Consider the following 16588-nt stretch of genomic DNA (forward strand, 5'->3'; position numbering starts at 1 on the left):
GATCGATTTGCGAATGTTGAACCAGCCCTGCATCCCAGGAATGAATCCCACTTGATCATGGTGAATAATTCTTTTTATATGCTGTTGAATTCGATTTGCTAGTATCTTATTGAGAATTTTTGCATCCATATTCATCAGGGATATTGGCCTGTAGTTCTCTTTTTTTACTGGGTCTCTGTCTGGTTTAGGAATCAAAGTAATACTGGCTTCATAGAATGAGTCTGGAAGTTTTCCTTCCCTTTCTATTTCTTGGAATAGCTTGAGAAGGATAGGTATTATCTCTGCTTTAAACGTCTGGTAGAACTCCCCTGGGAAGCCATCTGGTCCTGGACTCTTATTTGTTGGGAGATTTTTGATAACCGATTCAATTTCTTCGCTGGTTATGGGTCTGTTCAAGCTTTCTATTTCCTCCTGATTGAGTTTTGGAAGAGTGTGGGTGTTTAGGAATTTGTCCATTTCTTCCAGGTTGTCCAATTTGTTGGCATATAATTTTTCATAGTATTCCCTGATAATTGTTTGTATCTCTGAGGGATTGGTTGTAATAATTCCATTTTCATTCATGATTTTATCTATTTGGGTCATCTCCCTTTTCTTTTTGAGAAGCCTGGCTAGAGGTTTGTCAATTTTGTTTATTTTTTCAAAAAACCAACTCTTGGTTTCGTTGATCTGCTCTACAGTTTTTTTAGATTCTATATTGTTTATTTCTGCTCTGATCTTTATGATTTCTCTTCTTCTGCTGGGTTTAGGCTGCCTTTGCTGTTCTGCCTCTATTTCCTTTAGGTGTGCTGTTAGATTTTGTATTTGGGATTTTTCTTGTTTCTTGAGATAGGCCTGGATTGCAATGTATTTTCCTCTCAGGACTGCCTTCGCTGCGTCCCAAAGCGTTTGGATTGTTGTATTTTCATTTTCGTTTGTTTCCATATATTTTTTAATTTCTTCTCTAATTGCCTGGTTGACCCACTCATTCGTTAGTAGGGTGTTCTTTAACCTCCATGCTTTTGGAGGTTTTCCAGACTTTTTCCTGTGGTTGATTTCAAGCTTCATAGCATTGTGGTCTGAAAGTATGCATGGTATAATTTCAATTCTTGTAAACTTATGAAGGGCTGTTTTGTGACCCAGTATATGATCTATCTTGGAGAATGTTCCATGTGCACTCGAGAAGAAAGTATATTCTGTTGCTTTGGGATGCAGAGTTCTAAATATATCTGTCAAGTCCATCTGATCCAATGTATCATTCAGGGCCCTTGTTTCTTTATTGACTGTGTGTCTAGATGATCTATCCATTTCTGTAAGTGGTGTGTTAAAGTCCCCTGCAATGACCACATTCTTATCAATAAGGTTGCTTATGTTTATGAGTAACTGTTTTATATATCTGGGGGCTCCGGTATTTGGCGCATAGACATTTATAATTGTTAGCTCTTCCTGATGGATAGACCCTGTAATTATTATATAATGCCCTTCTTCATCTCTTGTTACAGCCTTTAATTTAAAGTCTAGTTTGTCTGATATAAGTATGGCTACTCCAGCTTTCTTTTGGCTTCCAGTAGCATGATAAATAGTTCTCCATCCCCTCACTCTCAATCTAAAGGTGTCCTCAGATCTCAAATGAGTCTCTTGTAGACAGCAAATAGATGGGTCTTGTTTTTTTATCCATTCTGATACCCTATGTCTTTTGGTTGGCGCATTTAATCCATTTACATTCAGTGTTATTATAGAAAGATACGGGTTTAGAGTCATGGTGATGTCTGTATGTTTTATGCTTGTAGTGATGTCTCTGGTACTTTGTCTCACAGGATCCCCCTTAGGATCTCTTGTAGGGCTGGTTTCGTGGTGACAAATTCCTTCAGTTTTTGTTTGTTTGGGAAGACCTTTATCTCTCCTTCTATTCTAAATGACAGACTTGCTGGATAAAGGATTCTCGGCTGCATATTTTTTCTGTTTAGCACACTGAAGATATCGTGCCAAGCCTTTCTGGCCTGCCAAGTTTCAAAGGAGAGATCAGTCACGAGTCTTATAGGTCTCCCTTTATATGTGAGGGCATGTTTATCCCTTGCTGCTTTCAGAATTTTCTCTTTATCCTTGTATTTTGCCAGTTTCACTATGATATGTCGTGCAGAAGATCGATTCAAGTTACGTCTGAAGGGAGTTCTCTGTGCCTCTCGGATTTCAATGCCTTTTTCCTTCCCCAGTTCAGGGAAGTTCTCAGCTATAATTTCTTCAAGTACCCCTTCAGCACCTTTCCCTCTCTCTTCCTCCTCTGGAATACCAATTATGCGTATATTATTTCTTTTTAGTGTATCACTTAGTTCTCTAATTTTCCCCTCATACTCCTGGATTTTTTTATCTCTCTTTCTTTCAGCTTCCTCTTTCTCCATAACTTTATCTTCTAGTTCACCTATTCTCTCCTCTGCCTCTTCAATCCGAGCCGTCGTGGTTTCCATTTTGTTTTGCATTTCATTTAAAGCGTTTTTCAGCTCCTCGTGACTGTTCCTTAGTCCCTTGATCTCTGTGGCAAGAGATTCTCTGCTGTCCTGTATACTGTTTTCAAGCCCAGCGATTAATTTTATGACTATTATTCTAAATTCACTTTCTGTTATATTATTTAAATCCTTTTTGATCAGTTCATTAGCTGTTGTTATTTCCTGGAGATTCTTCTGAGGGGAATTCTTCCGTTTGGTCATTTTGGACAGTCCCTGGAGTGGTGAGGACCCGCAGGGCACTTCCCCCGTGCTGTGGTGTATAACTGGAGTTGGTGGGCGGGGCCGCAGTCCGACCTGATGTCTGCCCCCAGCCCACCGCTGGGGCCACAGTCAGACTGGTGAGTGCCTTCTCTTCCCCTCTCCTAGGGGCGGGATTCACTGTGGGGTGGTGTGGCCCGTCTGGTCTACTTGCACACTGCCAGGCTTGTGGTGCTGGGGAGCTGGCGTATTAGCTGGGGTGGGTAGGCAAGGTGCACGGGGGCGGGAGGGGCAGGCTTAGCTCGCTTCTCTTTAGGTGATCCACTTCAGGAGGGGCCCTGTGGCAGCGGGAGGGAGTCAGATCCACTGCCGGAGGTTTGGCTCCGCAGAAGCACAGAGTTGGGTGTTTGCGCGGAGCGAGCAAGTTCCCTGGCAGGAACTGGTTCTCTTTGGGATTTTGGCTGGGGGATGGGCGGGGGAGATGGCGCTGGCGAGCGCCTTTGTTCCCCGCCAAGCTGAGCTCTGCCGTCCGGGGGCTCAGCAGCTCTCCCTCCCTTTGTCCTCCAGCCTTCCCGCTTTCTGAGCAGAGCTGTTAACTTCTGACCTCCCAGACGCTAAGTCGCGCTTGCTGTCGGAACACAGTCCGTCCGGCCCCTCCGCTTTTGCCAGCCCGACTCGGGGGCTCTGCTTGGCCGGCGAGCCGCCCCTCCGCCCCGGCTCCCTCCCGCCAGTCCGTGGAGCGCGCACCGCCTCGCCGCCCTTCCTACCCTCTTCCGTGGGCCTCTCGTCTGCGCTTGGCTCCGGAGACTCCGTTCTGCTAATCCTCTGGCGGTTTTCTGGGTTCTTTAGGCAGGTGTAGGTGGAATCTAAGTGATCAGCAGGACGCGCGGTGAGCCCAGCGTCCTCCTACGCCGCCATCTTCCGGAACTCCCTTTTATATTACTTTAAAATGAGGGAAGATGCAAAACGTTACTGTCCTTGACCTCATGTATTTTTCTTTCTCTTTTTTTTTTCCTTTTTTTTTTTAATTTGAGTATAGGTAACACACAATGTTACATTGGTTTCTGGTGTTCAACGTAGTGATTCAACTTTTCTATGCCTTATGCTATGTTCACCACACATGCAGCTACCATCTGTCGCCATACAACACTATCCCAATATCATTAACTGTATTCCCTCTGCTGTACTTTTATTCGTGTGATCTATTTATTTCATTACTGGAAGCCCGTACCTCCCACTCCCCTTCAGTCATTTTGACCATCCCCTACCCCTGTCCACTGGCAGCCACCAGTTTGTTCTCTGTATTCTAGGTCTCATTCTGCTTTTTTGTTTGTTTATTCATTTGTTGTTTTTTTTTAGATTCCACATATAAGTGAAATTGCCATATGTCTTTTTCTTTTGACATCTTCAGTATGCTGATGATAAACATGGCCAGAAAAACACTGCTGAGGGATAACAAAATCTGTCTAAGATGAGTTGGCACTAGATAGGCAAAAGTCATGATTTCGTATGTCCATTCAACTGAAAGAACCATGGCAAAATATTGCATCTTGAGAAGAAGGGCATAACCTTATCAAAGATATTGGAGAATAAACATGTTTGTCATTGGGACAATGTCAATAGTAAATGGAAATTCACTTAAGTGCATGGACTGGCCAGGAAGGATCCAAAGGGGATATCAAAATAGCTAAGTGATGGGTGGTTAAGTCTCTACAGATACATATTTAAATAGTGTAATTCAGAGCTTTAAATTATAGTCATTGTTGCAGTATCCAAGCACAAATTGAGTGTATAGAATTAATGTTCATTTTTGAGTTTTTAATTTACAAGTTTGATGAAAGATTATTTGATTTGTGATTAAATTAATAAAATGTCGCCATGTAATATGAAGCTATTTTATTAGTGATGTAGAAATTAATAATAAAATTAAAACTTGAGAGAAAATGGGGGGATCCTTAGAATTGAGGGAGGAAAACTTTTTTCTTTCAATTTTTTTAATGTTTATTCATTTTTGAGAGAGAGATAGAACACAAGCCAGGGAGGGACATAGAGAGAGGGAGACACAGAATCCGAAGCAGGCTCTAAGCTCTGAGCTCTGAGCTGTCAGCACAGCAGGTCTCAAACCCACAAACTGTGAGATCTTGACCTGAGCCAAAGTCAGATGCTTAACTGACAAAGCCACCCAGGCTCCCCCTGAGGGAGGAGACCTTTTAAATAAATGCAGGATCTGAGGTTTCACCCTACTTGAAAATGAACTTGTATGTAAAACATTAGGGCTTTACATCAGAGACGAAGAGAGTTTATTACTCACAGCAACAGACAAATCACCAAGGCAGTGTGGTGAGGACCAGATAGTATCTTCACATCCAGAGAGGCGCCTTGCATGAGTGGACCCTGAAATGAGAAAACTCTCATTTTTTTAAGGGATTGCTGGCTACCTGCCCCACCTCCAAAGATACATTTGGAGGCTGAGCTCAGCCCAGTTTAATCTTCAGAATGAGAAAAGAAATGGTGGCATATTGGTGGCTGACTCCAGCAAAAACAAAATGAAAGGAGAGAGAAGTGCTTCAGATGTCTGCTTGTCTTCTTTTTGTTCCCCTATATTTTGCAGTTTAAATGTTACTTTAAAATAAGCTGTTTTCTGCAAGTGTTACTGCAGTAGAATTCTAGACCTTTAGTATCATGGAAACACACGCACCATTTATGTTCATTTTACATGAGACACTCAGTGAAGGGAAGGCTTGAATCTGCATGTGTCTTCCTTTTGCCTGCAGGCTTCAGTAGACTGGACCACTTAAGCACATCTTTGATTATGGGAGTCTGAAGTTAAGAAAACTTTCTCTAAAACTCTTGTAGGTTTTAGCTTAAGAAACTGAAACAGTTACAATCTGGTACTTATGACACTATTATGCAAACAAACCTTTTGGTGGCAACACATATTTGAAATTCTAGAGAGGAGTGCTTTATTTTCCTCTTCTGTGAGTTTTGTTTTTGTTTTTGTTTTTGTTTGCAAATCTAAGGAATGAAATGATCATCTGAAAATTGCTGCTATTCACATTTTAGCTACAAATCAAAAAGACATCATTTAGCTGAGTGGCCATCAACTGCTCCATTACTGAGCCTGGAAAGGGCTCTTTATTACAGGAAGTGCCATTCATAGGATTGACACTTCTATATGAATTAATGATTACTTACAATTACGATGACTTTTAAATGAAGGTGACATTTATTCTGGTTACTTTTTAGGAAAATGCATTTATTTTGCGCACCTAACTTTATCCTATTTGCCAGGAATTCAGATCATTTTAAGGCAAATATATTTCTCATGCCAGGTTGGAAAACAAAACAAAACAAAATAACTCTTTGGAGTATATAGATATTTTGGGGATCCAAAGAACATTCTTCTAGTGGAATTGCAATGATCAGTAACTAACATTTATAAATATAGTAAACAAAATGTATTTTCTATGATGAGTCAAGCAATTAATAGTCTAACACAGAGGTCAGCAAACTTTTTCTTGAAAGGACCAGAGAGGACCAGAAAGGACTTTGTGAGCCATTTCGTTTGTTGCAGCTATTCAAACCTACAATTATAGTGTGAAAGCATCCACAGGGAAATATAAATGAATAAATAAACAAACATGATTGTGGACCATATTTTGTGGGCATAGATTTGTCCCATAGCAATAGCTAGAGTTTGTGGACCACTGGTCTAGTGTACTAAACTAACTCTGTGTGTGTGTGTGTGTGTGTGTGTGTGTGTGTGTGTGTGTGTGTGTATTTCTTTGAGCAACATGTGGGTTAGGGATGCTGACCCTCCACACAGTAAAAAATGTGCATATATTGAGGCCCCTGGTTGGCTTGGTGGGTTAAGCGTCTGACAGTTGATATCTGCTCAGGGCATGATCTCATGGTACTGAGATGGAGCTCCAGTTTGGGCTCTGGGCTGTCAGTACAGAGTCCACTTGGGATTCTCTCTCTCTCTCTCTCTCTCTGCCCCTCTCCTCCTCATTTTCTCTCTCAAAATAAATAAATAAACTTAAAAAAACTATGCAAAAAGATTTGACTCCCTAAAAACTTAACTACTAATAACCTAGTGTTGACTGGAAGCCATACCAATAACATAGTCAATTAACACTTGTTTTGTATTTTATATATATTACATACTGTAATTCTTACAATAAAGTAAGCTAAAGAAAATGATGCTTTTTTTTAAGTTTGTTTATTTTGAGACAGTTGGGGTGGGGAGAGGGGGAGAGGCAGAGAGAGGGAGAGAGGGAGAGGGAGAAGAAAGGGAGAGAGAGAATCCCAAGCAGGCTCTGCACTGTGAGTGCAGAGCCCTACACAGAGGCTTGATTTCATGAACCATGAGATAATGGCCTGACCTGAGATCAAGAGTCAAATGCTTAACTAAGTCACCCAAGCACCCTGAAAACAAAGTGCTTTTAAGAAAATAATAAGAGAAATTGTCTTTATAGTATTGTACCATATTTATTGAAAAAAATCTGCATATAAGTGGACCTGTATAGTTCAAATCCATGTTATTCATAGATCAACTGTATGTATATAGTTTATTGATATGTATATATTTTATATAATTTAATTTATAGTAAATTATTAAATTACATTAATTTAATATTAACATATTAATTTATAATATATAACATATAATTTAAATTTAATACCAGAATGTTATTAAAGTAGGTTACCTAAGTTTAGATTTCCAAGGTAATGCTAAAGAAAAATTAATCTGACACTTGTTAAAATAGTAAGGAAGACTTTATTCATGATTATTATAATAGAAGTGAGACTATTGCTATAGAGGGAGAGAGACTCAACTGAACTCTGAATACAGAAATGGAACTAGAGATTTATTGCCAAAGAACCAAGTGGGGGGTGGGCAGTAGGGAAAAATTACTGAGAGGACATATGGAGGTTACAGGATTCTTACTAAACTGGCCTAACAGGATTCTCATTAAATGCAAGTCCAAGCACTTAGATTTCACAGCTGGAGGGCAAAGAATGTGATCAGACATCAATGATTGGGCATATTGTAACTAAACTGGCTTAGCAGGATGTGGTAAAGACAGGCCAAGGTCAACTAGTCTAGAAGAGGGCTCAGAGGAGGCTGACTGAATTTTGGTCAAGGAAGGAGTCTTTGTCACTAGTGCTAAATGTATTTCTAATTAAATTCGTAACAGTGAAAAACATAACATGTGAAAGATAGTGGAAAGATTTAGTCCTGTAGCAGAGAAGACTATTTCTTGAGATCCTTCAATTGGATATATACTATACATATTATATATTTTATATAATACAGAAATTTCAAAGAACTGAATGTTGGTTCCCCAACCCCCCCCCCCCAATAAAAACATCAAGGTGACAGCTGAAGCTATTGCTCACTTTGGTAAAGGAGATCACCGTCTTGACAGAGAATGAACAGCACATGGAAAAGAAAGGAGAAAGGAAGGTATGTTTGAGATTTGGGGGATCTAGTTTGACAGGTCTGTCATTAGCAGTCTTGATTGGAATTGGGGGAGTTTGTGTTGTAGGAGTTTAGGATTGATCTATTCAAGGAGGTGAGGGTTTGGGGAGGCTTTCAAATAGTCAACAGTCATTTGGTTGAGCTGTGTATTGTTCTGAGAAAGAGATATTTGCTTTAGTAGGTACTAGTCCAGTATTCTGTTTTTCAAACAAATGGGTTTTCACAAAGTTCTCTGTAGGAGTGGAGGAGATGAAGTTATTTGCAACCTCATCTTCCTGGCAAGAGTTTCCTGAAATATTAAAGTCATATTAGTGCAGACAGTTGAATGGCAAACTCATGTTAATATAGATAGTAAGATTTGTGGGTGTGAATCCTCTCGCTTCTCAAAGGAACAAGAAATAGGTCCTTTCTTGTGTTTATAAAGTAATTGAAAACCCAAAATAGTGTATTGAAACTAAATAAAATAGATAGTATTTTTTTTAAATTTTAACATTTATTTATTTTTGAGAGACAGAGTGTAAGCGGGGGAGGGGCAGAGACAGAGGGAGACACAGAATCCAAAGCAGGCTCAAGGTTCTGAGCTGTCAGCAGAAAGCCCTATGCGGGACTGGAACCCATGAACCCTGAGATCATGACCTGAACCGAAGTCGGTCCCTCAACCGACTGAACCACCCAGGTGCCCCGTAAAATACATAGTAATTTTTAAAGAAATATACTATTAAATATTAAATGAATTAAACATAGAAATTACGAAAAGGGAAAGATTGAGTGAGGGCTCTGTAAATTTGGGGAACTTAATGGTGCTTGGAAACACAGGTAGAGTTGGGGCAGCACCTGGGCAGTGTGTGTCATTAGCAAAATAGAGTAGGGGTGAGGTACAAGATGTGTAAACAAGAATAAACAACAGATGATCTGGACTATTTTATAGAGCATCAGGTGACAATAGCTATGTAAATATATGTTGAAGCCAGGTAGTGAGTAACCTGACTGCTAGGCTTTGATTTTATACTTTATTATTCGTGAGCCATGACTATTTTTGGTGCATATGACAAAATACAAAGTGGTGTTTAGAATGTGTTAGGCTGTGTGATTGGAATAAACTAGAGGCATAGAGAACATGTGAAAAACTGAAACACTCTTCCAAGTGAAAGGTTATAAAGAACAGTATTAATATAGGAGGTGAAGAAGTAGAGAAGACACAGTAGACATACATGTGTGCATATATATGGAACTTCGAAGGAGGATATAGCCATAAGTATAAGGAGTTGACCTTTTGTCTACTGACCTTTCTATAGCTGCAAGACATTTATGTGATCTGACATAGAATTGGACACACAAAACTGGCATATGGGGAGGGGTCAGAACCAGAGTTGAAAGTTGAAGAATCAATATAGGAAGGTCTGAGTAGAAGGGATCACTCAGACAACAGCAGTTGGAAACAAAAATAAGTAAATAAAGCTCAGTGCTGAACTTGAAAGGATGTCTTTGTTTAGGTAGCAAGGAGGTGGGTTAGAACAGATAGAAATTTTTGAGGAAATTATTCCAGGGCAAAGCAATGGTTCAAAGTCAAGAAAGATGATTTCAAAATCCTTCTGTTCATCATCATTATCATACACTGCAAAATCAAGTGAGGTAGGGATTAAGCTTGGTGGAAGAGCACATTGGATTTGGTTAATTTCAGGTCAGTGGTAATGTCGCAAGTTTGCAATTTCAGCAGCATAAGGACAGCAGCTACACAGCAGGAAGATACAGAGAACAGCACATAGGGCAGAGGCACAGAATAATGCAGAAAACTTATGTAGAACGTTTATTGAAACAAACCTGGGGGAGAGTGAAAGAGCTGGATGCAGGTGATTATATTATTATTATTAAAAATAAATATGTATGCTCTGAAAAGTACAAGTAGCTGGCAAGAGGTACCAGAAATCAAAGATACTTAAAAGTTTGAAGAATACTGATTTGGCCATGAAACAGCATTTTGCTTTGCAAAGGAGAAAGATTACCTCATTCTCAATGTCTGGGAAAAAAGGAGTATGTATAGAGCAAGATTTTGAGGTAGGCAGGAAAGGTAAATGAAGCCATTTTTGATGTCTTCAGTTTTCACAGGTAAATATGCGGTTCTTTAAAAGTGACGATAAAAAAAAGTGAGGATACTTTTGCATAGTTATGAGCAGTGTTTTAGGAGAGATGAATGAGGGGTCTGCTGTGTTTCAAGTATGATTAGTTCAGTATTCCAGATTTAATGTTGATATGTTAAATGATTAAATCTTAACTTGATATTTAACAAATTCTTCCAAAAATCATTTGAGCATTTTCTGTGGTAATCATTTCATTATTTTCTTTCACTGTTTTTAGATATTTTTTAGTTCATTATTTGAATGTGACTTAAGAGATTTTTGACGCCATGGAGTTTTTATTTTAGATATCAAAAACAGATTTTTTAAAAAAATTTTTTGCAAAAGGGAGAATGTGAGCAGAGATGCAGAGAGAGAGGGATAATCTCAAGCAGGCTCTATGCTGTCAGCACAGAGCCCCATGTGGGGCCCAAACTCAGGAAACTGTGAGATCATGACCTAAGCAGAAGTCAAAAGTCTGATGCCTAACTGACTGAGCCACCCCAGTGCCCCCAAAACAGATTTAAAAAAAAAAAAAGATCATATTTCAATTAATATCTCCAAAATAGTTGATTTGCCACACTTTTTTTTCCCAGTTTTTGAAAACTGTCTTTATGGATAGATGATAGATTTTGTTTTGAAATGTTCAAAGCAAATTATCCTATCAAAATTAAATGCATACTTACATTATCAATAATAACATCAATGACAACAAAAACAAGAAAGTACTTTTATATTGATGCACATGGAAGGTGAATTTTCTGAAGGTTAACCCTCGGAATAACCTGTCAAGCAAAACTGATTTTATTACTTATTGCAGATATGGAGGACAACATTTTGTCAGTCTTAGAAGGTCCAGAAGGAGGAGATAATTGGGTCGGGGTGGGGAGATAAATATAGGGCTGGGGATCTGGGCTTGAATGGTTAATGGTCTTTCGCTGTGAGAACCTTTTTGAAGTTTGCCATGTTTCATGATGTAATAGCTTAGGATTGGTGGACAGAGAGGCAGCCATCTTGAGGTTAGTATTAATTAAACAGGTGTTTAATGATTAAGAATTTGCTCAGTTTTAAGAGCTTATTATTCAGATTAATTAATTTTTATTGAGTTTCTGAAAAAATGAGTTTGTATAGTTTTATAATTTCTATGGGCAAGAACTTGGAGTAACTCAAAATTAAATCTTATGGATGTAGTCTCCTTTGGTTCTTGGTCCTGAACATTTGGGGCAAACATCGAGGCCTCACTTCTCTCAATGTTATTAGTAAATTGAGAATTGAGCTGTTATGTGAAGTGCTTTACTACCTGCTTTGTGTAGAAGAGGTCTAAAATAAAAATTAAAAAAAAAACACATTTACCTGAATGATCTAAAGTCTATTTGTTTATTTTGAAAGAGAGAAAGCATGGGTGTTCATGCATGAGAGAGTAGGGGAGGGGCAGAGAGCGAGGGGGAGAGAGAATCCCAAGCAGGCCCTGCACTGATAGCAGTGTGGAGCCTGCTTGAACTCACGAACTGTGAGATCACGACCTGAGCTGAAATTGAGAGACAGACACTTAAACTACTGAGCCACCAGGTGCCCCCCTGAATGATTTAAAGCTAAAATATACTATTATGTTTTTCCTTTTGTTAGACACATTAAGGAAAATAGGAATAGAAATTACAGTAATAATAATCATTTAGGGAGACAGACACTAAGAATATATTTTTGGACCTCAGGATAGAGAGGCTAGATAGTGATTCTATCTTGTCACACCTTTTTATTTAAAACAAAAATGACTGAATCAAGTATGTGTTCAGGACAATTGACTCTTAACTTTCAATGATCTGAAAGAAAGAAAGATGATTTAGTCAACGTGCTGTATAGACATGCATGATACTGTGTTTTAAAGAATGTTTCAAATACACCTCCCTTAAAATTTCTGTGCTAATGCACTTTATTCATTGCTCTTACTCACTCGTATCTCATCACCTAATATTAAACAAAATATGACATGGAAATTTTGAAATATAGTTCTAGAAAGTAATTTAATAATGCAATAACAGGAGTATCAAAATGGGCGATTCTACTAGTGATTATAAATCAAACAGGATAGGATAAATAGGAGACCCAGAAGACCAAATTTTGAAGACCAGAAAAAAAAAATTAAGCACAATTAATAAAGGCAGATATTAGATGCTTTTAAAATAATTCATGCAGGGGTGCCTGGGTGGCTCAGTCAGTTGAGCATCCGTCTTTGGCTCAGGTCATGATCCCATGGTTTGTGAGTTCAAGCCCTGCGTCAGGCTCTGTGCTGACAGCTCAGAGCCTGGAGCCTGCTTCAGATTCTCTCTCTCTCTCTCTCTCTCTCTCTCTCTCTCTCTCTCTCTCTGCCCCTCCCCCACTCACACTCTGTCTCTCCTTCAAAAATAAACATTTTTTTAAAAAATTTAAATAATTCATGCCGAAATCTGTATTAAATTTTAAGCTAGAGAGTTACACTTGAATTAAAGAAAGTAGTTTTCTCCTGCTAATGCAATGTTGAGTCTAGTGGTAACATTTGCAGGTGTACAGATCTCAAGGTATTTGTAAATCTCAAATCTCTGTACATGTTTTTCAAGTCTAAGTAATTATTCAGCAAAATTTACTTTTAAAATATTACATTTAGTATTTATCTTCTCAAACAAACTTCGCTTCCTTCTACTTTGGTTCTAAGGAGAACAAAACCTAGTTTTCCTTCCTCTCCTCTTGATATAATCCATCACCTGCTTAGAGTTTTCTCTTAATGTGAGAGACTCTGGGGCCATACATTACTCTAACCCTTCCACTGAAGAGGAACCACTATTCATATTACAGTTGCTCTCTGAGCTCTTCTTCCTTCTTAAGGCCAAAGACCTAATCCCTGTTTAGAATTATGTGATGTGTTTATCCTCTAGAAGAAGAACCACACATTGCTGGCTTTTGGTTTTATCTTCACAGTGTAATAGAAAGGGGAATTTTTTTTTCTTTTGACTTATAGTGAAAATATTATGAGGATGTCTTGATAAGGCATGCTTGTCGGGTCTTCAATATCAAGAAGTGGTCCAGAATTGAGAATATCAAGAAAAAATAACAAAGGTGTTAAGGTTCGACTCTTTATTCATGCAAACATCAACTGAGAGCAGAAAGAAGAGTCGAATCAGCTGGCAAAGCCAAATGAATAACCCAGACCAGTGTTGCTGCTGACTTATGATCCTAAACACAGGGTAGAAAAGAAAGGCCAGAGAGGAAAGGAATATAAATCAAAATAAATATTTATTATTTGTGTACAACTGTTGTTTGTTCTACATCACTAGAAAAGACAACAGGTAAAGTTAGTGAGAGGAGAACTCAGTTTATTTATAGCTGATGAGAGAAGTTCAGAAGGTGATACAGGCCTTATTTTGAAGATCTGCCCATACGGCCCGCTTCAGAAAGTAACTTGAATATCTTTTTTTTTTTTTTGCCTCTTTTCCTACTTTCTTAAAACACCATTTGTTGTTCCTGATTCAATGTTTCATTGTCCTCATTAAGCTCAAGAGGAACTACTGGCCTCCTGTGCCATCCTTAACCTTAGTAGGAGAGTCATATTGAGCTCTCAGTCTTCTTAAATGAAACACAGATACAAAAAAGACAAACTTAATTTCTGCTAGTATTGATTGCTCCTCATCATATGATTTCTGACTATAGCTTTTTATAATATTGAAATAACTAGAGAACAAGCGAGAAAACCTAGTTCTGTCTGAATTTTCAGACATTTCCATATAATCTTCATAACCCACCATGGAGTACTTGTTTACCATTATACATGTGAAGACATTTGGGTTCTGAGAAATTGTATCTTGTATAACTTCATTCACTGTGGATAGTGGACCCAAACTCCTTCAATATTGCCTTTCTTCCAAGAATGGACAGAGGGTTCGGGAGGTGCAATACTATGCAAAAGTTAGAATTGAGCAAAATTGGACAGAAGATTATCATTAAAAAAACACTCATGTCTACTTTTATTTGGGTATTTTTTACACACACACACACACACACACATGTATATGTAATATGTATATATTTAACTTCTGAGTATCCTCTCTGACAGCTTTCCCTCCTGTTGATATTTTCAGTCTGACATATTCTTAGAATGATTTAATTTCCTGACATATGTGGTTGAAGTTAACTCATATATAAGATCAACAACTGTCCAGAAGCCATGTGGTTATTTAAAAAAACCTCATTTCCCTCAGAGATTTTGGGCTGTGGTCACACAAGCCAGATAACCTGTCAGAGACAAAATTCCCAACCCTAAGGAGAAAGATTGGATGGGAATTGAGGGGTGGTAGGACGGGAAGCATAAAGTGTGCCTGAGGGTGGTCCAGTAGGAGTAGCTTAGACTTGTGTCGAGTTACGGTAAATGACAGCCTTTATTGTCAGCTTAACTGGATTATGAATCAGTAACAGCTTATCTTGGTAACTGGAGACATTTCTTTGTCCCTTCTTTCTCATCCCGGAATGGGCAGCATATTTCCCGTATTTTAATTAATTTTTAGTTGTTAAACCAGAAACCTGAGTGGCCCTCTCACTAACCCTGTTTTCACTTCACAATAGACCATGTGCTAGCCAGGCTTCCTGATCACTGCAGAAGATTAATGTGAGCCAAATACAAAAATTTGCTCCGTTATTAAAGGCTAACAATGATTGTTCTAAGTGTGTCTGTTTGTTATGCACGTTTTCTCCTCTACAGTTCATTGTATTACCTAGTCAATGTGTTTGTCAATTGTTAATATCTTTGTTGTTGCAGATACAGATGTGGTGTATAAAAGCGAGAATGGACATGTCATTAAACTGAATATAGAAACAAATGCCACCACATTATTATTGGAAAACACAACTTTTGTAAGTAATGAAAAATTAATTACTTTATGCATTTCAGTGTTGTTTTGAATGCTCTCTAGGTGCACATAACTTTTTTCTTCTTCAGCTCCAGCACCTGCAAAACATTTCAGGTAAAGAAGGATGGAATATCATTAGAATCAGTACATCTATTAATAGAAAATGCCCATGTGACCATCTGCTTCATTTCTCTCCATTTCTCTTCATATCTCCCCATTTTAGTAAATGAGAAATGTTTCTAAGAATGAAATTTCCTTACAGCGAATATTTCTTCCAATATTTTCTTTGTAAAATCAGTTATATGAATATCAAGATAAAAAAAATCTGACACAAGTTATCACAAACTTTTTCTCCCAGTTTTCATTCTTCCTGACTTCTAAATTTGTTGTGGTTTTCTGGATCAAGCAGAAGGCAGGCTTTCTAAAACTGGCCTTCGGCTGGCCTTCTGTTGGAGTGTTTTGCTTTTATGATTTAGACTTCTATCATTTTCAGTTTGCTTCTCCAGAATCACTGGTTAGCCTGACAATGTTTAAATAATGGAATGTATTTGTTTTGCTCTTACAAAAGAATATGAATCTTTTCTTTCTTGTAAATTCAAACTTCTTAAGGCTAGATTTTGTGATGATTATCTGTTGAGTGAGTGTTAATGAATGAAATGTTGCAGATACTCAAAATTCAGTTGTCAAACACCACTGAAAAATAGTGCACAGTTATTTGCTGACAGTTTTATATAATCAAAGGTTCACTATATTACCTATAAGATGGCTTTGTATGAAGCCATTGTCCAGAGCCTCAGAGGACCTTCTATGCAAATTAAATCAGTGAGCAAATCATGAGCTACTTTATTTTTTTCTTTTTTCTACTTGTACATCTGAAATAGACCTCAAGACTTCATGTTTATTATAGGATGGCCAGGTGAAATAGACTGGAACCTTCTCTTGTTTAGTATTTTTATATATTAAGAAAAAAATAGTCATTGAAATCATGAAGTGCTTATATAGTTATATATCTATTAGGCTACATTAAACCAAACATCTGATGTACTTTAGTAATTAGGTCAGAAACTAACAGAATAAGGATATTTTTGTTTTTAAACTCATTGGTTAATTCACAGAGATTAGAGGGATAGCTTCTAAATGCAACTGTTCATAAAGCATATTACTCACTTTCTAAATAAATGGATTTCCTTAGGGCAGAACATACTAACCCTAATGAAAAAGTTTAATAAACAGAATAGAGCAATGTGTATTATTTCTTAATTGCATGGTCCTCAGGGATACTAGAGGAAAGGCTGAGGAATTACCAAGAGATGTTGAAATGAATGGAAAAGAAGCCTTCCGTAGGATAGAAGGCAGAAAGCAGAATTGGTAATGACAGAGGGTATGCTAATGATTGGCTGATTAAAGTCAGTATGAATTGATTGTCAGTAAAATTAG

General features: G+C 38.0%; 1 protein-coding gene across 2 annotated transcripts in view; it reads left to right on the forward strand.

Annotated features, from left to right (window-relative positions):
• Positions 1-16588, forward strand: part of DPP10 (dipeptidyl peptidase like 10) — a 650645-nt gene that overhangs the window by 304095 nt on the left and 329962 nt on the right. For both annotated transcript variants that reach the window (XM_058715478.1, XM_058715477.1), the window contains exon 4: positions 15061-15155. In XM_058715478.1, coding sequence (XP_058571461.1) covers positions 15061-15155 — 95 coding nt within the window. The remainder of the gene's footprint in view (positions 1-15060; positions 15156-16588) is intronic.

Source organism: Neofelis nebulosa, chromosome 2 (assembly GCF_028018385.1).
Source record: "Neofelis nebulosa isolate mNeoNeb1 chromosome 2, mNeoNeb1.pri, whole genome shotgun sequence".
In the NCBI taxonomy this organism is placed as follows: Eukaryota; Metazoa; Chordata; class Mammalia; order Carnivora; family Felidae; genus Neofelis; species Neofelis nebulosa.